The 24,498-nt window shown below is 42.3% G+C and overlaps 1 protein-coding gene across 14 annotated transcripts in view; it reads right to left on the bottom strand.

The window, feature by feature from the left end:
• Positions 1-24,498, bottom strand: part of dock9b (dedicator of cytokinesis 9b) — a 332,554-nt gene that overhangs the window by 7,862 nt on the left and 300,194 nt on the right. For 10 of the 14 annotated variants that reach the window (XM_043691311.1, XM_043691321.1, XM_043691315.1 and 7 more), the window contains 8 exons: positions 20,615-20,737; positions 19,814-19,927; positions 19,057-19,062; positions 17,190-17,336; positions 14,021-14,231; positions 5,396-5,586; positions 2,914-3,014; positions 277-415 (listed from right to left, as the gene is read on the bottom strand). In XM_043691311.1, coding sequence (XP_043547246.1) covers positions 277-415; positions 2,914-3,014; positions 5,396-5,586; positions 14,021-14,231; positions 17,190-17,336; positions 19,057-19,062; positions 19,814-19,927; positions 20,615-20,737 — 1,032 coding nt within the window. The remainder of the gene's footprint in view (positions 1-276; positions 416-2,913; positions 3,015-5,395; positions 5,587-14,020; positions 14,232-17,189; positions 17,337-19,056; positions 19,063-19,813; positions 19,928-20,614; positions 20,738-24,498) is intronic. The other 4 variants (XM_043691316.1, XM_043691319.1, XM_043691314.1 and 1 more) reach the window with 1 other exon arrangement.

Raw genomic sequence — 24,498 nt, 5'->3', positions numbered from 1 at the left:
TTCAGTGCTGAGAGATTTACAAGATGAGGCAATGATTCTAATTGTATGTAGAAGCTGAATGAATGGGTAATGAAACTGCCTTGCTTTTGATCTTAGTAGCGTTGTACACTCTAATTTATAACAGAACCCAGTATGTTAACCTCCTCTTACAATCAAGTACTTAACATATGGTTATTTGGATTTAAATTTTAAAACAACATTGCCCTTTAATTATTTCCTCGAGACAATGCAAAAAATTAATCCTCTGAGGTAGGTTTTGCTCTGCGCCAATCTTACCTGTTCATGCATGATGTCAGAGAGTTCCCGAACCATTTCTCTATAGTTTGCCTTCATTTCCTCTTGATATTCAACCTGATCTTCTTTGATCAAACGCTCATTTACAATCAAGGCTTGCCCACAAGCCTCAACAAATTGCCTGGGAACACAGAAAGCAACCTGTCAATGTGCAGATGATTTGACGTTAAGGTAAAATGACTCTCACCCTTATCACAAGGGGGATGAAGTACATGGATAGGAAAGCTATGCAACTGCTAAATGGGCTTTGGTGAGATTCCACTAGGAGTACTGGGAACACGTCTAGCTTGCATAGCTAGGATATGCATATATCAAAAGCAATATAATGAAAGTTCAATAGGTTGATTCCTGGGATGATGGTTGCCCTCTGATGAGGGGCTAAATGAATGGATCTTATGCTCTCTGGAATGGAAGAACAAGAGGTGATCTCATTGATACATACACGATTATGAAGGCTTGACATGGAGGGCTGGAGGCTGAATTGCTCCTTGCAAGCAGAACCTGTGAGCCATAACACATTGTAGGTGGGACCTCCACTCTTAACTTGGGTCAAATTTGATTGGGCAGCAGCTCCATTACTCCCAGCCATGTCAGAGCTCAGTTGCGGGCACTGGTGGTACCTCAGCAAGTGAAGCAAGGAACATCATGGCATCCCTGGGAAAATATATCCAAGGTTTTAGGATGGGAAGGAATCCTAGAGCAGGGGATGGTGACAGAGGAAGAAAAGCAGGGCTTCTGTCAATTGGGCGGTGCTGAATTGACAGAATTCAGGGTATTGGGTGCCGCTAATACCCCTGAATAAACTGTCCCCTCCTTCCTTTACTCTGAGGCATTTAAAACCAGCCTGGTGACTTCTTCCAAACAGTCCCCACTAGCTCTACATTGGCACCGGCTGTGTATTGTTCAGGTCATTAAGATCGATGATGCACATTATTGACCTTGATGCATTTAGAATCATAGAGATGTACAGCACAGAAAGAGACCCTTTGGTCCAACCCGTCCATGCTGACCAGATATCCCAACCCAATTTACTCCCACCTGCCAGCATCCAGCCCATATCCCTCTGAACCCTTCCTATTCATATACCCATCCAGATGCCTTTTAAATGTTGCAATTGTACCAGCCTCCACCACTTCCTCTGGCAACTCATTCCATACACATACCACCCTCTGCGTGAAAAGGTTGGCCCTTAGGAATCTTTTATATCTTACCCCTCTCACCCTAAACCTATGCCCTCTAGTTCAGAACTCCCCTACCCCAGGGAAAAGACTTTGTCTATTTATCCTATCTATGTCCCTCAGTTTTCTAAACCTCTATAAGGTCACCCCTCAGCCTCCGACGCTCCAGGGAAAACAGCCCCAGCCTGTTCAGCCTCTCCCTACAGTTCAAATCCTCCAAACCCGGCAACATCCTTGTAAATCTTTTCTGAACCCTTTCATCCAGGGAAAACAGCCCCAGCCTGTTCAGCCTCTCCCTACAGTTCAAATCCTCCAACCCTGGCAACATCCTTGTTTCACAACGTCTTTTCAATAGGAAGGAGATCAGAATTGCACACAATATTTCAACAGTGGCTGAACCAATGTCCTATACAGCCGCAACATGACCTCCCAACTCCTGTACTCATTACTCTGACGAATAAAAGAAAGCATACCAACGCCTTCTACTACACCTCTAATTTTGGTGTAATCTGCAAACTTACTAACTATACCTCTTATGCTCACATCCAAATCATTTATGTAAATGACAAAAAGTAGAGGGCCCAGCAATGATCCTTGTGGCATTCCACTGGTCACAGGCCTCCAGTCTGAAAAACTACCCTCCACCAGCACCCTCTGTCTTCTACCTTTGAGCCAGTTCTGTATCCAAATGGCTAGTTCTCCCTTTATTCTGTGAGATCTAACCTTGCGAACCAGTCTCCCATGGGGAACCTTGTTGAACGCTTTACTGAAGTCCATATAGATCACATCTATCTCATCAATCCTCTTTGTTACTTCTTCAAAAAACTCAATCAAGTTTGTGAGACATGATTTCCCAAGCACAAAGCCATGTTGACTATGCCTAATCAGTCTTTGCCTTTCCAAATACATGTGCATCCTGCCCCTCAGGATTCCCTCCAACAACCTGCCCACCACCGACATTCTTTGAATATGGTGAGGGTGTAGCTGGTTTTGGCTCCTGCCCATCCCTTGGACTATGAGGATGAGCACATGGGTTCTGTAAACACAGCTGATAAGGGCACAGTAAAAGCCAACCTGACATTTGCACAATCTGGAACACAAGCACTGAGTTTCAGAATAAGGGGACATCATACTGGTTTGAGATGAGGAGAAATTGCTTCACTCAGATAGTTGCGACTCTTTGGAATTCTCGAGCCGAGGGAGGTTGTGGATGCTCCGACATGGGTTTATTTCAGCCTGAAATAGACAAGCTCTGGGCCAATCATGGAAGGGGGCAGGAAAGTGGAGTTGAGGTGAAGATTTGTTCTGATTGTTTTACAGGGTGGAGGAACTGGACAGTCCATTTCGACTCCTAGTTCTTGTTCTCTTCAATCCCAAGAGTGATTGGGATCCAATTAACTTATCCCCTTCTGTAATATAACAACTCAAACACTGGGACTACCTGAACACTTCCTTCAGTTGTTTCACTTTGTTGTCTGGATACTTTTTCACATTGGCCTCTTCTAGGAATGCCCGGGCATACGCTAATGGCCCAGCATTGACCTACAGGAATAAGTAAACAAACACTATGTTCATTATTGTGTGACAGCAATAACTGGAGCAAAGCCTGTGCTATTTCTTATCTGAAACTCGTCACAGATGGTTAGCACAGCTTCTTACCATTCATACATAATGATTTCTTGATATATAGATTATATACATATCTAATATATATATATATACACACATTTCTCACTACCACACTAAATATTTGCACCTACGTCTGGCCTAGATCTACCTAAATAAAAATAGACGTGTATTTATACAGTACCTTCCATGAACAGCAGACATCTTGAAGTAGCCACATGTGGCCTCTGTCATAAAGCAGGAAACGCAGCAGTCAATCTGCACACGATAAGCTCCCACAGCAATGCGATAATAACTAGGTGATGTGCTCTTGTGATATTGACTGAGGAACAGACATTGACCAGGACACCATGGAGAACAAAGTACTAATCTTTTACATGTTCCCAAAGGGGTAGATCGGGCTTTGGCTTAGCAGCTCATTTAAAACGACGCTTAGTGGCGCACTCCCTCATCACTGCTCTGATTTTTGTGCTCAAGTCCTGGGGTCGAACTTGGAGCAGTAGAGTCATTACATCACAGGAGGCGGCCATTTGGCCCATGCAGTCCATCCTGGTACTCCAGTCCAAACAGTCCCACTCCCCCATTCTCTAAGTCCTCCCACCCGACACCAAATTCACTGCCCATCCAGTTTGTTGCTAAGACTACTGCTGGCTCAGTGACCACTGACCACATCAGCAGCAGTTTCCATGAATCAGGAACGTTATGTCTCAGGGCATGTGTGCCATCAACGACATTACATAGAGACCCACATAAATACGTATTAAAAAAGAGTTGTTTCACCCCTTGTATATATGTCGTCTCTATTCCAATTATAGTTCATACGTCTTTAAAATATATTCTTAAAATTGTCACTTCATTTCAAAACATGTTATGGAGAATTCATGACTGTACTGCTAACATTACTGATAACAGACAGATACTTATTTGCTGCCATACACAGGCAGTTACCGAAAAACTAAAACATTATAGGGACATGTCAGGTCAGAGGGACTGGAACTAGGGGACAGAGTTAAAGAATAAAGGTTGACCTGATGATGGAGGTGAACAAACATTTCTTCTCTCAAAAGGACTGTGTGTCTGTGGAACTCTTTTACTTAGAGAATGGTGGACAAAGAGTCATTGAATATTTTTAAGGCAGATGTATATGGACTCATCTGTTAGTCAAGAATCTCAGGTTATTAGGGGACAGGTCAGAGTGTGGAGTTGTAGCTATGATCAGATTAGCCATGATCTTATTGAATGGTCAAGCAAGCTCAAGGGGCTGAATGGCCTACCCCTGTTCCTGATTCAATGTGCATAACACCCTTACTCTTGCTGTTAACACTCATCTCTCTGTCTCACTGTCCGAACTCTTTATTACTTCCACACCGGATATGGTTCTTTCTTCTCTCTACATCCATCCCTATATAATGCTCACAAAGACATTATTCTCTAGGCTTTATGATGAATAATTGAATGGCTGGAAGTCTAGGCTAGTAGATACATCACACTCAGCCTGTAAATCCCAAATATATTCTTGTTCATTCCCCACTTACTGGAATTAATTAGTTTGCTCGGAATTCACCCTGATTGCACTATAAGCTAAAACAACCCAAGGAATGGGGGAGTTACATACAGAAGAGAGTTTGAGCCAAAATTGCTCATGTTCATGTTTTCCAATGGTTCAATTTGTCTTATCAGACATCACCCACAAAATTGGCATCAGTTCCTTTGTCTAAATTATGAGTTTCCACCAATTGCAATGCTTTTAGGGTGGCTCTTCAAACCGCAATCAATTTCCCAGGTGAACATGCAAGTTTTTTTTAAGAATAGATTCCCTACAGTGCGGAAACATGCCATTTGGCCCAACAATTCCACACCGACTTTCTGAAGAGGAGCCCACCCAGACCCACTCCCCTAACCTATAACTCCATATTTATCTCTGACTAATGCACCTAACCTACACATCCCCGAACACTATCGGCAATTTAGTATGGCCAATTCACCTGACCTGCACATCTTTGGATAGTGGGAGGAAATCGGAGCACCCAGAGGAAACCCATGCAGACATGGGGAGAATGTGCGAACTCCACACAGACAGTCACCCAAGGTTGGAATCGAACCCAGTTCCTGGCACTGGGAGGCAGCAGTGCTACCCACTGAGCCACCATGCCACCCAGGAAACTGACTAAACCAGTTAAGGTGGTTCAGTAACTAACCAGTGAAATTGAAGCAAATTTTGTGCACAAATTTTCAACTGCACCCAAAGTGGGATCTTTAATTCCATTCTATATTTATATACAAGAAAGGATAGTCACCTGCACGATGACACTGCCTTGGAGTTTCAGTTGCAACTTAATCATATCCACATCTGAGGAGGAGCATAATATTTGTAGCTCGGTCACTTTATTACCCATTTCATCAATTGCCACTTCAATGGGATTCATATCCACATGCTGCTGGTACATGACAGGGATGCGCTTTTTCACGTAGGGAAAGTAGTGAGTAGCTAATGAAGAGAGAACATAATTTCCATCAGAAACATTCTATCAAACAGTGACATTGCAAAATCATTTATGAGCGACATATTACTTCACTAACTTGTGAATGAAAGATATTCCCAGGTGGACACACAAATGCAGCTAATTACTTTCTGCAGGCTATCTTCAACACAGATGCCATTCACATATCTAGCATTCCAAATATTGCAAATTATTCCAGAATGGGAAGAGATATTAGGAGAGGTGACTGAACACATGCTCAAACAGTTTGGTTTTAAGGGCCTCTGAGGGTCAGGCAGAGAGACCAGAGGTTTTACGCAATTAAGTCACAGACCAACCACAATCCCAGTGAACGGTCAATACAGTGACAGAATTGGGGAAAAATTATCGACAGGTAAGTTTATTCTGAATGCTCAGGATATGCACTATAATTTCAGGCTACGTAGTCACCTGCTCTCCTGATGGTAAGGTACACAGACAGACTAGTGTAAGAAAGTTACTAGCAATGCTACTTCAGCCATCCCAAATTAACATGCAGTACAAGAAAAAAACAACCACCTCCATATGAGAACTTCAAATGTAATTAAATGTCTCAAGGAGATTTGTAAAGCAAAATTTAACAATGAACCACATAAGGGAGCAGACAGTGGAGTAGCAATATTGTCACTGGACTAGAAATCCAGAAACCCAGGCTAATGAACTGGTTTGATTCCCATCGGTTGGTGGTGAAACTGGAGATCAAACAATACAAGTCTGGAATTACCATTAGCCCAATAAAATCCTATCTGGTTCAATAATGTCCTTTAGGGATTGAAATCATCTGTCCTTACCCAGTCTGGCCTAAATGTGACTCCAGACTCACAGCAAAGTGGTTGATTCATCGCTGCCCTTTGAAATGGACAAGTAAGCCGCTCTCTTGTATCTAACTGCTACAAAGTCGGAAAGAATGAAAGAAACCAGGTGGGCCTCAGAGTATCATCAAAGCCCCAGAAATAACAGTAGCACACAGTCGGGCCAATCCAGTAAAGTCCTCATTATTACACCTAGGGGCTTGTGCCAAAATTGTTAGAGATGTTCCACTGACTAGTCAAGCAACAGCCTGACAGTCATTCACATGGTATCATACCTGAGAGAAAAGGGCCCGGCATGATGGCTCAGTGGCTAGCACTGCTGCCTCACAGCACCAGGGATGCGGATTCGATTCTACCCTTGGGTGACTGTGTGGTATCTACACATTCTACCTGCATCTGTGTGGGTTTCCTATCGGTGCTCTGGTTTCCTCCCACAGTTCAAAGATGTGCATTTTGGGTGGACTGGCCACACTAATTTGCCCTGTAGTATCCAGGGATGCGCAGCCTAGGTGGATTGGGCGTGGGAAATGTAGGGTTATGGGGACAGGGTAGATAGTGGGGTCATCTGGGTGGGATGTTCTGTAGAGGCTGGGTGCAGACTTGATAGGCTAAATGGCCTGCTTCCACACTGTAGGGATTCTATAATGATTACCATGCCAGAGCTGGCAGCATAGTGGTATGTAGTTGGCAGTGACCTGCTATGGGAATCTTCAACATTGACTCTGAATCTCATGAAGTCCCATGTCTTGAGATCAAACATGGACAAGTAAACCCTCTGCTGATTACTACCTACTAGTCCCCCTGGCTGATGAATCAGTTATTTTCATGCGGATCACTACTTGGAAGGAACACAGAGAATAGCAAGGGCACAGAAGGTACTCTGTCAATCACTAAAAGTTACCCAGTAAGTAACTATTGAACAAGCTGGTCGAGTCCTAAAGGACACTGCTGCTCAAATGGGCCTGCAGCAAGTGGTCAAGTAACCAACAACAGGGAACATCGACCTTACCTTCCCCATCTATCTGTTATAGATGCATCTGTCCCTGACAGTGTCACTCGGGCTGACCACCACACAGTCGGTGTGGAGGCAAAGTCCCGCCTACACATTGAGGATATCTTCCACCATACTGTGTAGCACCACCAGCATGCTGAACGGGTTAGATTTCAAACAGACCTAGCAATTCGAGACTGGGCCTTCATGAAGCACTGTGAGCCATTATCAGCAGCAGAATTGTATTCAGCCACCATTTGTAACCTCATGGCCCTACTCTACCAATAGCATCAAACCTAGGGATCAACTCTGCTCAAAGAATGTGTGCTGACAAATGCATTGAAATACAGAAGATAGGAGCAGGAGTAAGTCATTCGACTCCTCAAGTCCACTCTGTCATTCAGTATGATCAAGGCTGATCAACCTCAACACCCTAAACCTGCTCTCTCCCCATTTCCTCAGATCTCTTCAGTTACAACAGCTATATCTACTGTCTTCTTGAAAACACAATGTTTTGCCCTTAACCATTTTCTGTGGTCGTGAATTCCACAGGCTCACCACTCTCTCATCATCTCAGTCCTGAAAGGTTTTCTTTTATCCTTAAACTATGACCCCTGGTTCTGGACTCACCAACATCAAGAACATCTTATCTTGTCGAGTCCTGTTAGAGTTTTAAAAGTTTTTATGCAATTCTCCTCATTCTTCTAAACTCCATATTGAGGAAGTCACAACTGGGTTGAAATGATCAAAGATTTGGAATGCCTGACACTCATTTAACCAAAGCAAATTGTCAAAGGAGAGCTCAGGTTTGGATGCATTCTCATGGCGGTCAAAGGAAGTGCTATCAGGAAGGTCTAAAGGCTTCCCTTGGAAGCATTTGTATCAACTTCAAGTTCAGGAGTAGCTCGTCCAGAATTGCTCCACTAAATGTGGCTTCCTTTGAAGGAAAGCACACCTCAGAGGCTGAGGAAAAAAAACCCAAGCCAGCAATTCACCCAAAATCCAAATCCCTGCTTGCAGTGCCCTGTCTGAATTTTAGTCGAACCTTCTCAATGTCGATGTGGAGGTGCTGGGGCGGACAAAGTCAAAAATCTCATCTCACTGGATTATAGTCCAACCTATTGGACTATAACCCGATGTTGTATGATTTTTGACCTTCTGAGTGTTGATTGGTTTTAGCAGGACCCTTCAAACCCAACAGAAACTTACCCAACACCCCAGGAGACAGACATGGTCAGCTTCACCTTGAAGACTAATAAGAAATGACCCACCCCATGAAGTCAATTAAAGCTAATTGAGCTCTGGACAATACCACATGAAAGCACACACAAGGGCATTATTCAGTTCTGATGGACTGAGGCTTCCCTTCTGGGTGTGGTCCTTTGCGCTGAAAACAAAAATTTGAGAAATAAACTCTGAAATGCAGGAGCTATTAGCTGAACTTTAGAAGGTGCTGTATATCAGATATGAATTATTCCCACAGCAATTCAGCATTCAAAGCCTTTGTGTTTTATGGTACTTTTGTGACCTTGCTCTGTGAACTGTTAATTCAGACAATAGCCTCCACATCATAAAACTGGTTCCACCAACTGATTATCTATGGATCAGCAACAAATGGAACAGTAAGGTCTGAGAAAAAAGTGAGTCAAAGACTGAATATTTTCTGTCCTTTAATCTAATTCAATCGAGTCCAAATGAAACAGCTCAGTAACTTAATTCCAACTGGATACCTACATATTGTGATTAAAATATACAACTTCACTGCCTCCTTAAAGTTGGTTTCTGCTTTATACCCTCTTCTGAACTGCAAGACTTTGATTATTGCACTCAAGGCTGGATTCTCATACTCTATGCTCCAGACTGGAGGTCAGGTCATCCAAAACGCTAATACCCAGGTCTTGGCTAACAACACGCTAGCTAACCTATTTGCTGACCTACATTAGTTCACCAACTAATGGCCATTCAGCTCATTGAGTCTACTCTGCTATTCCATAAGGTCATAGTTGATCTGATAATCCTCAAATCCACTTTCCTGCCTTTTCCCCATAACTCTGACTGCTTCACAGATTGAAACTCTGTCCACATCAGACTTAATAACCCAACCTCTATGGCTCTCTGTGGTAAGGAATTCCACAGATTCACTAACCTCTGAGAGAAGAAATTACTCCTCATCTCTCTCTTATGCCGGCTGGTCCCAGACTCTCCCACAAGGGGAAACTACCTTTCTTACTCAAACTTGCCTGATAAGACAGTGCTTCCATAGCAGGGAGCAGCCTAGTGAACCTTCTCTGCACTGCTTCCAATGCCAGTAAATCTATCCTTAGAGAAGTGAACCAAAACTGCTCATAGTATTGCAGCAGTGGTCTGACTAATGCACTAACAAAACCTCCCAATTTTATACTCTAGTCCCTTTGAATCGGAGGTGAACAATGCTCTTGCCTTTTCTATTAATAATATCAAGCAATGACTTGATTCTAAAGCTCTTATCCTTGTTTACAAACACACCTTGTCCCTTCCTACCTCTGTAATCCCCTCCAGCTTCGCATCCCTCTGACAACTCTGTGCTCCTCTAATTTGGCTTAAACACTGGTGCTGTGCCTCCAGTTACCTGGGCCTCCAAGCTCCAGAACTCCCTCCCTGCCTCTTAATTTCACTTTTCTCCATTAAAATACTTGAAGTCTACTTTTCTGACTGACCTTTTCATCATTTAAGCTAATGAGCTGGACTGTGCGGGTTTCCAGTTCAACTATCCTGGCTGAATATCTGTTGGGAGTCCACTGAGGAGAAAGCCAGATGCTCTGTTGCTGTTTTACACTCAGCGGGGCATTCTCTGGCTCAGAGCAAGAATCCATCCCATTTGGGGAGGTTGTCCCACCTGAGGGGGTGGTGCCAGTCTGATTGGCTGACAGCCCTGTAGACTCAGCAGTGCCAGGTGAGAGTGGTAGCCACTACTGGGACTACAGCCAGTATTTGAAGTGGAGGATGGTAAGGAGGTTGGGCAAAAGTGAGGACTGCAGATGCTGGAAATCAGAGTCTAGATTAGAGTGGTGCTGGAAAAGCACAGCAGGTCAGGCAGCATCCGAGGAGCAGGAAAATTGACATTTCGGGCAAAAGCCCTTCATCAGGAATGAAGGAAGGCTGGGTCAGGCTGGTACACCTCAGTGAGCTCTCCACCCCTTACCGAACACAAGCCCATGCAGCAAAAGCTGACAGGCTTCCCGCTTAGCCCGAGCACCACTCCCCATGTTTGACTGTCTTAAAATATTTATGAGGGAGAGAAAAAAAAAGAGAGGGTGTCCATTTTGTCTAGATCAGAGTGGTGCTGGAAAAGCATAGCAGGTCAAGCAGCATCCAAGGAGCAGGAAAATCGATGTTTTGGGCAAAAGCCCTTCATCAGGAATAAACTCTGGTTTCCAGCATCTGCAGTCCTCATCTTTGCCTAGTCCATTACATCTACCCTATCAAGCCATTTCATAATTTAAAGACCTCTATCACGTCGCCCTTCAGCATTGTCTCGTAGGAAGAAAAAGAGGCGCAGCCTGTTTAATCTCAATTCTTTTGCCTCTTTTCAATTGTGACTGTGGTGAGTAGTCATGTTTTCTTTGTTACTTTCTGATCATAAGTCACACAATAGAATATTGAATCCCTACAGTGTGGAAACAGGCCATTTGGCCCAACAAGTCCACACCAACTTGCTACAAGAGCATCTCACCTAGATTCTCAGCCCTACCCTATCGCTGTAATCCTGCATTCTCCATGGCTGATCCACCTAACCTACACTTCCCTGGACACGATGGGCAATTTAGCATAGCCAACCCACCTAACGTGCACATCTTTGGACTGTGGGAGGAAACCCACGCAGGCACAGGGAGAACGTGCAAACTCCACACAGACAGTCACCCGAGGCTGGAACTGAACCCTGGTCCTTGGGGCTGTGAGGCTGCACTGCAGGTACAAGAGAACTTCACTATCGAGAATGAGTGAGAGAGGAGTATTATGTTTAGAAAGAGAGATGTAGATGAATATGGAGGAATTCCAGGAGTTGGGTCAGCGTAATTAGAAGATTTAATTACCAGTGATGGGGTGAAGGGATCAAATCGGGGTCAGAGGATTGAAGGGTGCAGATGGAGTTGAAATGTTGGCAGGTGTCACTAAAGCAGAAGAGGCAATTGGAGAATTTAATAAAACAAGTAAGTATTTTTTAAAAAGTCTTTCTTGGGATGTGGATATCACTGACAAGGTCAATATAAGTGGCTCAACCCTTAGTGGCCTTGAAAGGAGTGACTTGCAAGGGTGATTCAGGGGGCAGTTAAGGGTCAATCACTTTGCTGTGGAGATACAGTCACAGCAGCCAGCGCGGACACAAATGCCCAACTTCTTTTCCTGAAAGAGGCTCGTGAACCTGGTGGAGCTTTTTTTGATTTACAACAAATCGACGACAGTTTCACGACCACCATAACCAAAACTAGCTTTCAAACTGCAGAGTTCCTTTAAATTGAAATTCAATTCCATGCTGGGAATTTGAACTCAAGTTTCCACAGAACTAACTAAGGTTTCCAAGTTGGCTTTACCACTATGCCACCGTCTCCCCTGCATTTAGCGCACTGAGGCTGAGGAAACAATATAGGACAGCAGCTTTATGGCATTGTGTGCCAGGATTGGGAGAACAGTCAGGAGGAAATAAACATAAATCACATTTAGGGATAAAGAAATAAACAGTTTCCATGGAATCAGTGAACTTTGACAATAAGTGACAACTGATAAGTACATACATGCACAAGCTAATTAGATTAATTTAAATGAATACTCAAGTATATGGAACTATAAAAATATAGAGTTAAGAATTTTTAAAGGGAGTCATCAATTAATCATGTCAGCACTCGTTATGGCATTTTATACATGAAGTTTCTGTGCATTAGATAAAGCTAAGACCATCAACTTGACAGCACTTCATAGCAATACCAGACATTGGACTCAGGCAAGGCTCTTAAATTACCCAACTGTATTGCATGATTGAGAAAGATTGTTCGGTGCATAGATCACCTTGTTTTCTACATTACAACAGTGACTACACTTCAAAAACACTGCACCGACTGTAAAGTACTTTAAGAGTGCTTGAAGTCACAAAAATCTATAAAAATGCATGCCCTTTTCTTCTCATGATTTTCCTTTCGACTTAATGTTTACAATCAATTATTATCAGTTTTTCAAGACACTTTTATCGAGTTTTTAAAAATTAAATCACAAGATGTGGGTGTCACCGGCAACGTCAACCATAATTGCCCTCATGATTAAACAAATTGTAAATATATTGCGTAATTCTCCCTCAATATTCTTGCATCTAATGTGGAAACGTGTTTTAGCAAATACCTGGTCAAATTGAGCTGAGCTTATCCAGCAAATCCTGTTTTTATTCTTGCATCTAATGTTGCTTCCCTCAGATAGACTCTCTCGGTATATAATGTAGCATCTACACAATTTTCAACAGGAGCTAATCAATCAAAGGCTGCCAACACAGATTTGTTAAGGATCTCTCTCATTGAAGACTAGTTAGAAAAAATACAGATCTATACCTTCAGAGGAATAGGCAGCACTCTGACTAGAAAATTAGCTAATTGTTAAGATACAAGAGTCAGGGTTAAGAGACTGTTGCACTGGATTAGAAAAGATGCACATCTTAGGCTCACTTTTATTCATGTTCAACTTGAATGGTGTATTTAAATTTGCTGAGGAGATGTGGTAAGGGGCAACAGTGAAAGCTTCAGAAAGGTAAATGGAGGTTATCAGGATGGGAAATAATAGCAACGTTGAAATAAAACCAGTAAGTGTTTAAAATAATCAGCAGAAACGGTGAAGAGAGGAACAGGGTTAAGGTTTCAAGTCAAACTTGACTTTTCTTCATCTACAAATTCAATTTAATGCGGATAATTGCGAAGTACAACCACCCTCAAACAACCCTTGACACCTCATTCTGGAGGTAGTCAACAGCTTCAGGTACCTCAGTTCAACAGTGACCAGAAATCCCCTCAAGGCTAAAATTAGTACCAAGGCACAACGGTCATGTCAGTGCTGAGAGGCTGAGTGTGAACTAACAACAAACGAATGAGACATACAAAGCTCTGTGTGTACTAGGCTTGTGCTGTCAGCACTCTCCTTGCTAACAGCAATATCCAGACAACTCATCTAAGCCAAGAACGGCTGCTGAACAGACTCTACTGCTTCAGATGAATATTGGATGTCTCCTGACAGTGATAAAGTGCTGGATGTGGGGAAGTAGACTGGTGTGTAAGGATCCAGCATGTATTCCTTCAAGTCAGTGATGATTGTGGAGATTAGGACCCACAACTGACGGTATGGTCAACAACAGAGCAGTGTTGACAACTGGGGATCATTAGCAAGTCAGAACTGGAGCAGTACCGAGTCAGCTTGGAGCACTGTTGGATGTTGTAGAGATTTGACAGGTGGAGTCAATATGGGGATTTGAAATAAAGGATGAGAATTTTAAAAAGTGAGGCACGACAGAATCTAGGTCAGCGAGCACAAGTTTGGGGAAGGGTTTTTATTCTAGGGCACGACGAAGCAATAAAAGATGAGACTTACTTGTTAAAATTGTTCTCCTCTTGCACTGTTGCTCAACTCCTCCCTGCTTCTTTCCAGAAATGGTGAATGGCATCTCAAACACAAACCGCTGAATATTGTGACTTTTCTCAAAATCTGTTTTTCTGTCCAGCAATTCCTTCTCCTCAAGATATGGGGTCACGTATGTCACTTGGATGTAGGCATATTTCGAATCCAAGTCTTTTGGATTGACCTGTTTCAAAAAAATATTGGAGTATATGTAATCTGTGCTGTTACGTCAAGGGCAAATTAACAATTTGACAGAGGAACATATCTCTCCCAACGTAATAAACAGAGACTGAAGTATAAACAAAAGCACCTCAGCTTTGGCACAATGCAAATGTAAATTCTCTTTTATGTTGAGAGATGCAACCTTCCTAATAGGTTCAGCCTTACTCTAAAAGGAGACTAACTAGCCATTTCTCCCACTTGACACTTGCATGGTGGATGACTGTTATTTGGGCTAAAGACAAGTAGGTTGTGTCAACTGTCTAATGATCGATGGAGGAACCACCGTTCTTTCTACATACACATTAAATCACCCAGATTGGAGGATGGAGGGACTCATTTCAAAGTTTGCAGATGAAAAGAAATGCCAAATTGCAGTAACAATTGAGAAGGACAGTGAAAGAATCCAGACAGAGCTATGACATATACTGACACTAAGCACACGAAGTAAAAATATTGTGGGCTACAGAAAATGAACAGGAAAAAGAGGATTAACTGGATAACCTATCCAAAGAGATAGCACTGGCACGATGGGTCAAATGGCCACTTTCTGCTCTAAGATCCAATGGCTGGAGACCATGCCTGGCTACATTAAAAGTCACTACACTGTTGAAGTATAATGAACTGTAAAGCACTTTTGAACACTATATTACAAATAACAAGAGCTCTGCACACGAAGGAAGATATAAAGGAACTGGGGACAATTCAGAAAAGATTCATGAGAATGTTGGAAAGATTGAGGAAATTCAGGAATAAAGATAGATTGGAAATGTTGGGGCTGCATTTCCGTAGAGAAAAGGAGGCTAAGAGCAGATTTGGGAGCGAGCAGGACCGTGGGATTAGTTTGGACATTGATACAGTGAATGTAGTATGGCAATGAGAGGGGGCTGTGGGATTCATTTCAATGGGCAGACATTGGGCCATTGGGAATAATTTAAGACTGATACAGGGTTGTGTTGGGAAAGCAGGACAATGGGATTAGTTTTAGATTCATACTGTGTCATGAGGAGTGAATGAGGAAACCGGTTTGTATGGGATTGATACTGAGCTATGGGGACAGAAAGGGACTTTGGGATGAGTTTGAGGTTGATGTATAAAGCTTTATTCATGCAGTAAATGGTTAAAATAAGAAATGCATTCAAAAGGAAATTGGGGCTGTAATCGAAAAGGAAGTAAGATATGCTGGGCTATCGGGAGCAGGTGGGAGATTGGTACCAAGTGAATTGCTTAGAGAGCTAATACAGATATGATGAGCCAGATAGCCTCGCTCTATGCTGTAATACCATCTGTGACACCATGATATCTCTTATATCCAAATAAACACCCAGAGAATGGTGCAATTTGCCATTTTCTAACTGGTGAGGGAATCATCTCCAAATTCCTGTGGCTCTGATTTCCACAGTCCTCTGGTTCTGCCACTGCTGAAGCCTCCAATCCACCACTGGTGACTGTGCCTTCATGTGCCGAAGCCATGTGGATCATACATTAAACATCCAGCCATCTCTCCCCTCCTCGAATATGCTCCTTAAAAACTACCTCTTCAAGCAAGTTTTTTTTCACCTGCCTTGATATCATCTTGTGCCATTTGGTGTTAAATTTTATTTAGTATTGTACCTGTGAAGTGCCTTGGGAGATTTTACTACAGTGATGGTGACATATAAATGCGAGTTGTTGTTGACTGACAGGTACAGCCTAAGTGCACCTTCACATCACAAGTGAAGGGAGCTTTTCTTTTACTTATTTTTGGGGTACAGGCATCACTGACCAGGCCAGCATTTGTTGCCTATCTGTAAATGCTCCTGAAGTAGGAAATGGTGAATTGTCTTCTTTAGGGCAGCACAGTGGTTAGCACTGCTGCCTCACAGCACCGGAGACCCGGGTTCAATTCCTGCCTCAGGCAACTGACTGTGTGGAGTTTGCACATTCTCCCCGTGTCTGCGTGGGTTTCCTCCGGGTGCTCCGGTTTCCTCCCACAGTCCAAAAATGTGCAGGTTAGGTGAATTGGCCATGGTAAATTGCCCATAGTGTTAGACGTAGGGGAATGGGTCTGGGTAGGTTGCTCTTCAGAGGGTCGGTGTGGACTTGTTGGGCCAAAGGGCCTGTTTCCAAGCTGTAAGTAATCGAATCTAAAACCACGGCAGTCCATGTTGTGTTGGTACACCCGCCGTCCTGTTAGGACAGCAGCTCCAGAAATCTGACCCATCAACAGTGAAGGGACAGCAATCTGGTTCCGAGTCAGGATGGTGTGTGGTTTGGAGGAGGTGTGGAGATCTCATGCCTGTGCTGTCCTTCCCTTTTCAGTGGTTGAAAGGTGCAGTTAATGTAAGTCCATGGCAAAGAGATTCTGATGATGTGGGAAGGTTAACCTGTTAACTCTTCTTACCAAGGACAGAGCAGTGGTAGGTTTTTATTATTGCAGAGTTTTTTCTGTAAAGTCTTTTGCCAACTAGACTAGATTTGCCTAATCACTAGAGTAAAACTTACCTTAAGCCTGCTACATATTTTAATCCAGCTTAGAGACAAAGGCTGCAGATGCTGGAATCAAAGGTAGACAAGCAGGAGGCTGGAAGAACACAGCATCAGAAGGTGGAGAATTCAATGTTTCGGGTGTAACCCTTCTTCAGCCCTGAAGAAGGGTTACATCCGAAATGTTGACTTCTCCACTTCCTGATGCTACCTGGTTTTCTGTTTGTCTACCTATTTGTCTACCACATATTTCAAGCTTAAGCATTGAGTCATGCTGGTTGAAGTATTTGACCCTCCTAAATCTTTCAGATATATTGAAGTTTTGGAAACTTCTGGGAGGTAACCTGACTCAGTGCTGAAGGGGAGAAATGCATCACGAAAGCAACAGATTGCAAAAGGTAAAAGATAAGAAAGTGCTCACAGAAAAGCAAACAGTTTAAAATGCTGCTCTCCCTACCTTCCCATCATCGTAGATCATCCGCACATTCTCGGAGCCAAATTTGTCTGAGTAAAGTTTCAGAAGTCGCTGCGATATCTCAGACAACTGGGTCAGTTTTGGCTCTTTGTAAATGTACTCCTTGCCGTCCTCATCCTCAAAGAACCCCTGTTAAAAGTGACAGGGAAGTAAGCCAGGTTGACATGTGAAAAGCACTCACAAGCAGATGCATGAAGCAATGAAACAAGGTCAACTCAAAAGTCTGAAAACGACAAACAAAGGCAAACAAAAGATTCTCCGAACTCCCCCAAGTGCACTATTAAGGCCAAGTGATTCTGAATTTTTTTTAAAAGAAGGAAATGAAGTCAATGGCTGTAAATTTATATTGATTGTCATCTCAGCCGCATGTTCAATCTTGCCAATGCCATATTACCAAATAATGTTGTTTTTTTTAAATTGATACGCTTTTCTAGTTTCTTTGGGGAGAAGAATCCAGGTCTCATTTTTATTTCGGAGTGATAATAAAATGAGAACTTGGTGCCGTCTTACACAGCAACAACTGGTCCTGCTTTTCAGGTTAGTAGAGGTTGAGAACATTAGACTGGCACAGCTTGGTCAGAAGGGGGGTTCCAACACACGGAATTATTCACAACTCACGAAATAGACTCAGCAACCAAATTAATTAAAATTATGCAGAAAAGGCTTGGAATTTTACAAAAACACAACAAACTGATGGTCAACACCATGTCACCCTTTAATGTTTGCTACAGAATGTAAATGGTCGATTTTGTTTAGTGGGAAAATTCCAGGCTAATTCTTCCCATTTTTGCTATTAAGTGGAGGATCAATTGTAATGCTGTTGGGCGCAATTCTGCCCTCTGAGAAGTAGTGGCAGGGACAGACAAGCGGACAGTGTCAGAGTTTTCAGTCACCTGTCTTTAATAAGGATTGGTTCTTGGATGATGAAAGTACTGTGTCTCCAAAATGATAAGCGAGTCTTTTGCCAAACTACACAAACCTGTCAGCGGCTGTAATGCTCTCAATACCTCAGTAACACTGGCCCTCAAAAGCAGTCCATGTGTGTGGCTCAGCTCATGTTTTGTGTAGATTCAGGTCACCTTCAGGACCCACCATAAAATAAATATCACAAATAGCAGCGAGGGAAGGCACGCACAGAAGGAGGAACAGTTGGGCATATTACATAAGGTACATGGAATTAAACCAGTCTGAAGTACAGATAGATATTCAGCTATCATTGCACTAAGAGTATGAGCGATGCACAAGAATTTCATGAAATATGAAAAATGTGCATTCTTGATAGACTGACAAAAACTACCCACATCAAATCAAGAGTGCCTTTAATGCAGTGAGGTTTACTGCATTATTTGCAACACCATCATTGATTTACCGCCGTATCTCTCTCATTGTCTGTAAACTGGTATTGCTATGAAAGTTTTAAAAACAAAGAACAAAATGATAATAATCATATTTATTCCGAGCAGTCACTCTACAGGAAATCACCCCAAAACTAAAGAACACACCAAAGCTAATGATAGGAAAAAAAACAGCTATTGAACTTCAGTATGCTTCAGTGAGTTTTAAGGCTCGATGCTCTACAATTCTTTGTTTTGGTAAAAAGGAGGATCAGTGATTTACTACAATGCAAAGTGGATTACAGTCAGCCAAATTTTTCCACTCCTCTGCATGCACCACTATGGACAAGGCAAGGCAGTGGATAGTGTTCCTAACACAGCATTTCTAACCTCTACATTTAGCTCGACAGTTATGATTGCAAAGCAGATGATTTCAGACACGAACAAACAAGATCACACTAAGACAATATTAGGTGCTCACAGCTTATATGGAAGGACCTTAGTGGACAACTTACCGCTGCCTTTAAGAAGGGGAAAGAGTGGAAAGAACGCATTAATGAGATGCTGCAGCATAATATAAACACCAATGACCAGCAAACTATTTGTAAACAAAACATTTCAGTCTAACTGTGTTTTAAATTAGAGCTTGTTGATTAAGATTCAAACAAAAGAGTGTTTACAACTTAAATCAAGAACTGCTTTTAGCTCCCACACCCTTTAAAGCATGCGCGATTTCATTTCTGCTTGTTTTCAATTGAATTGCAGGAGAATCAAACAAGTATCATTTTGTAACTGTGTGACTCAGATGTTCCTCCAACTTTTAAGTACCAACACCTGGAGATAAATTGGGATGTGAGTATTTTGAAATTGCTGGGTGAACAATAGAAAAGATTATGGGTATAATCTTGTAACATAAAAGACAGCAAGTCAAACCACTGTGCTGGGTCTTTGAAAGAGTTCTTCAATTCCACTCCCCTGTTTTAGTCCCTCTTTGTCCTGCAATTTTCAACTCTTTCAAGTATTTTCCAAATCCCTTTTGAAGTTCTTACTTAGCACGAAAAATCTCCCCTCTCCCTCTGCTGGCATTTTTTCCCAATTATCTTAAATCTAAAGGGACACAATTTTTCTTTCCTTATGATAGTATCACTTTTAAAAGTTTTATCCAAAACTAATCAAAACTATGAAACTTCTTAGAACAAATTGTTCCAGCAAAACTTGCGGTTCCATATACAGGAAGAGGTAAATACAGTCAAACAGAAAACTGATAAATACCTGCCCAAAAAAGGCTACCCGAAAGTAGGTGCCTAGTAGTCTTTTTCCTGTGTGAGTAACTTCAGCAATTTTCTTGTAAGCTTGATGCAAAGTTTCATACAGATGAGCAAGTTTCTGAAGGCAGGAAATAGAAAACAAATCAGACTGAGTTTCCTCTCCCATAGATACATTCAGCAAAAAATATCACTTTATATTATATTCACTTTACCCTTCTAGTTTGAAAAGCATTATTAATTTACAGAAGATATTATAGTAGAGAAACAGGCCATTTCACCTTTAATGAGTCCATGACCATGATTAATGCTTCACACAGATGTGTTCCAGCTCTCTACATCTCTTCCTATCAGGACATCCTGATCTATTTACCATCGTGTTTATACATTTTCCCCCTAAACAGATCTATGCTACTCACCTCCACCATTCTATATTCTCATCCCTCTCAGGGTCAAGAAAGTTTTCCCAATCTCCCTACTGCATTTATTAGTTATTATCTTCAATTTATAACTTCTGGTTTTGTTCTCCCCTAAAGGTGGAAATAGCTTTTCAGCTACCTTCATAACGCAAAGACCTCATCAGGCCATTTCTCAACCTACCCCTTCCTGAAGAACAGAACCATAGACTGTCCATTCTCCCCTGATAAGTAGAACTTTAGTCCTTGTATCATCCACATTAACTTTTTTTGTACCTGCTCCACATTTAAGCTAACAATAAGTTTAATCTGGTTATACTAGTTATTGGCGTGACTTGCTCAAGATGCAAATCTCTTTGTACTACATTTCTCTAACTTAACTAAGGGCTTACCTCAAATTCACGTCTTTTCTCATAAACTGGAATTATTAGTTTGTACACGTTCGAAATCAACTCGTAGCGTTCTGCCTTCCAGAGTCCATCAGCACATTGTTCCAATAATTCCATTAGAACATCCTGTTAAATGCCAAAATTAGTCAGGCAATAGTTTCCAAACAAGAACCATTCTGATCAAAGATCATCGACCCTAAAATGTTACCAGTTTCTCTCTCCATGGATGTTGCCTGACCGGAGGAGTATCTCCAGATTTCTCTGTTATGACCTGTCATCAAGTTTAACGACACAAAAAACTCTTCGGCCCGTGCTAGCTCTCTGTGGTTCATTTCCATAATTCTGCAAATTTGATTTTTCAAGTCTTATCCAAGTCCCTCTTGAAAAGGTATTGTTGGATCTGCTGTCATCATTGTATTTCGTAGCTCAGCAATTGCATTATTTAATAAATATTTCCTTATTTACTTGTTCTCAGTGGGGTAGCACTCTTACCTTTTCATCTAAAGATACAAGTCCAAGAAAGGGTTGCCAAACTTGGATTTAAGATAAGAGGCAAAAAGATTCAAAGAGGAAAATGAGGAGATTTTGTTTAATGCAGAGAATTTAATGATCTCGAATGCACTGCCTGAAAGGGTAGACTGAATAGTAACTTTCAAAAGGAAATTGGATACAAGGTGCATCAATTTTTTTGGCCCTTCAAACTGAAATTCTCAACCAACTGGCATCTCCACCCCACTCCCCGTCCAAACACCAATGCGCATATCAATATCCAGAACACATTCCTATGAGCCCATGTCTGTGGCGGTTAAATAACACTGCTCTGAAGCAAACCATTTAAGGTCAGTGTATTGTCAACACATCAGAGAGGTGCTTATGAACATTCACTGGGACTGGTGTACACTAGTGAACACCAGAAAGCAGCAGGTCGTCCATGTTTTACAGTTCTCTCCACTAACTGGCATTACCCATTCCCAGTGTATGCTGGATAAGGCAAAGCCTATTGCACATGAAAAGGGGGAAAAGGTTACAAGACTATAGTAAATGAGCAGGGGAAGTGGGACTAATTGAATCGCTCCTTCAAAGAGCCAGCACAAGCATGGTGGACTGAATGGTCTCTTTGTGCATTGTTTGATTCTAAATCCCTATGCAAATTAATTTGCTCATATGGCAACACCATTGAATGAGATAATTAATGCAGCAGCAACTAACTTTGTGTTAACACTCAAAATCTAAATCTGCAAAGCAAACTCGCAATGCAATAAAGTAAAGATTTACTAGCAATAAAAGCCCAGCATTAATACAAAGTTGCATTGTAAATATAAATATCACAATGAGTGGGTGTATTACAACACCACAAACAGAGATAAGCAAAAATAAGAATCATACTCAAGTCCAATAAATTAATAAAATCAAACATAGCTTGCACATTTTTCTATTACACTGCAATCAAACACAAACATAACATAAAGTCATGTCATGAATAGACTATTTCCTTCTTGGTGGCTTGGAATTTGTACAGATTCCCTATGTCTGCGAGCTTCTGTTTCCTCCATTAGACCAAAGATGTGCAGGTTAGGTGGATTGGCCATGCTAAATTGCCTTGTAGCGTCCAAGGATGTGCAGGTCAGGTGGATTAGTCACAGTAAATGAGGATTTATGGGATAGGGTGGTAGGGGAGGGAGGAGTCCAAGTCTGGGTGGGATGCTTATCAGAGGTTCAGTGCAGACTCAATGGGCCAAATGACCTCTTTCCACACTGTAGGGATTCTATGATTCTAAGTATGTATTTTTGTAAACTTACTAGTGGTTTGCAAAACACTGTAATACTGAGAAATGCCACACACAAATCCAATAAATCATCTTGTGTGTGGAGGAGCCTTTTAAAATATTCACTTTCCCAGTTCCTTTTTGCTTTTCTGATGACTTTCCTCCACTTGAGTACTTTTCTGACCTTCAGAACTAACTAACTGACCGGCCTCCGAAACAAAGCCCAAATCCTGTTTAGCGCATGTGCCCCTCCCTCCCTTCGACTGAACAATATTGCTACCCTAATTGGCTCCTCGTCTGACAATGCCTCAAATCTAAATCAGAAATCACACAACACCAAATTATAGTTTATTTGAAATGTTTTTGGAGCTATGCTCCTTTGTCAGGTGATGGGATTTCAAATAAACCGGTTGGACTATAACCTGGTGTCGTGTACTTTTGATCTTGTCCACTTCAGTCCAACACTGGCACCTCCACATCAAATTTAAATCATCATCTTTGTCATCATAACATGGCCTCAGCTCTCCAATCTCCTTTAGACTCTAAACCTTCTGTGATCTGCATTGCCCCAGTTCTGGTCTCTTGCACACTACCATTGGTGCCAATGTCTACCACTACCAGGTCCCACAGCTCTGATGCCCCCTCTTTAAATCCAGTCACCTTTCTCCTTCCTCCTTTTAAGATACTTCGGCAAATTTAGCCTCAGGCTACTATCTGTGTGGAGTTTGCACATTCTCCCCGTGTCGGCATGGGTTTTCACCGGGTGCTCCGGTTTCCTTCCACAGTCCAAAGTTGCGCAGGTTAGGTGGATTGGCCATGGGAAATTGCCCATAGTGTTCAGGAGTGTGTAGGCTGGGTATATTAGGGGAAATGTAAAGTAATAAAGATAGAAGAAGAATGGGGGTCTGGGTGGGATACTCTTCAGAGGATCAGTGTGGACTTGTTAGGCCAAATGGCCTGTTTCCACACTGTAGGGATTCTATGGTTCTTTGGAATTGCCTCTTTGTGGCACAGCGATGTGGATTTCTCCTTATGCAACTTGGTGTTGAACTATAACTGGTATCACAACTGTGAAACCTATTGGGACTTTCTGTGTGAGATGAAAGCAAGTTAGGCTATGGGCAGTAGAATTCTGGATGAGTTCAAGTTTACACAAAAGATAAAGTGGGTGGCTGGCCAACAGCGCATTGGAATGATCAAGTCTGGAGGTTACAGAGGAGCAGATAAGGGTTACCGAGGAGTAGATAGGGATTGAGCCAAGAAAGGCCACTTAAGTGGAGTGTCAATTTTAGTGACAGGGACGGCATGGTGGCACAGTGGTTAGCACTGCTGCCTCACAGCACCAGAAACCCGGGTTCAATTCCCGCCTGAGGCAACTGTCTGTGTGGAGTTTGCACATTCTCCCCGTGTCTGCGTGGGTTTCCTCCGGGTGCTCTGGTTTCCTCTCTCAGTCCAAAGGTATGCAGGTTAGGTAAATTGGCCATGCTAAATTGCCCATAGTTTTAGGTGAAGGGGTAAATGTAGGGCAATGGGTCTGGATGGGTTGCTCTTTGGAGGGTTGGTGTGGACTTGTTGGGCCGAAGGGCCTGCTTCCACACTAAGTAATCTAATCTCAACTCAGGGCCATGCATCTCATCACTTTCATAAACTCTGTGACAGTTCCACTCCCTATTTCTTACAAGTGTCTGCCCCTTTCCCTCCAACTCCAATGACCAAAGGGGTTTTATTGATTAAAATTGTTTTTTAAATAATTGACAATGAACTGAAACAGATAGGAACAAAGACAGTTGGAAGAGACAGAAAATGCAGTGTTGGCAGCACCTACTTCTCAGAATCCTGATAAGAATCATTCTGCACATCACCCTCAAGTATTTATAGATTTCATGGTATAATTACCTCTGAGACATTCAATAGCTTAACATGGCCCATCTCATCCTCCTCCCTTATTTGATGCTGAAATCAGCAATTCAGTTTGGGGAGTGATTCACTGAGCAGATGGTGAATAAGGTGCAAAGTGGGAGTGATGTGGTGTCCCTCATACCTTCCTGAGCAGCTGACAGGTCAGCATATCAATCACTGCTGATATAGGGCTCAAGAGGCTAGAGTCTTTCCTGGCCTAGG

The sequence above is a fragment of the Chiloscyllium plagiosum genome, chromosome 6 (assembly GCF_004010195.1).
Source record: "Chiloscyllium plagiosum isolate BGI_BamShark_2017 chromosome 6, ASM401019v2, whole genome shotgun sequence".
Lineage (NCBI taxonomy): Eukaryota > Metazoa > Chordata > Chondrichthyes > Orectolobiformes > Hemiscylliidae > Chiloscyllium > Chiloscyllium plagiosum.
The sequence above is the reverse complement of the archived record's forward strand: the minus strand, read 5'-3'. Positions and strand labels throughout refer to the sequence as shown.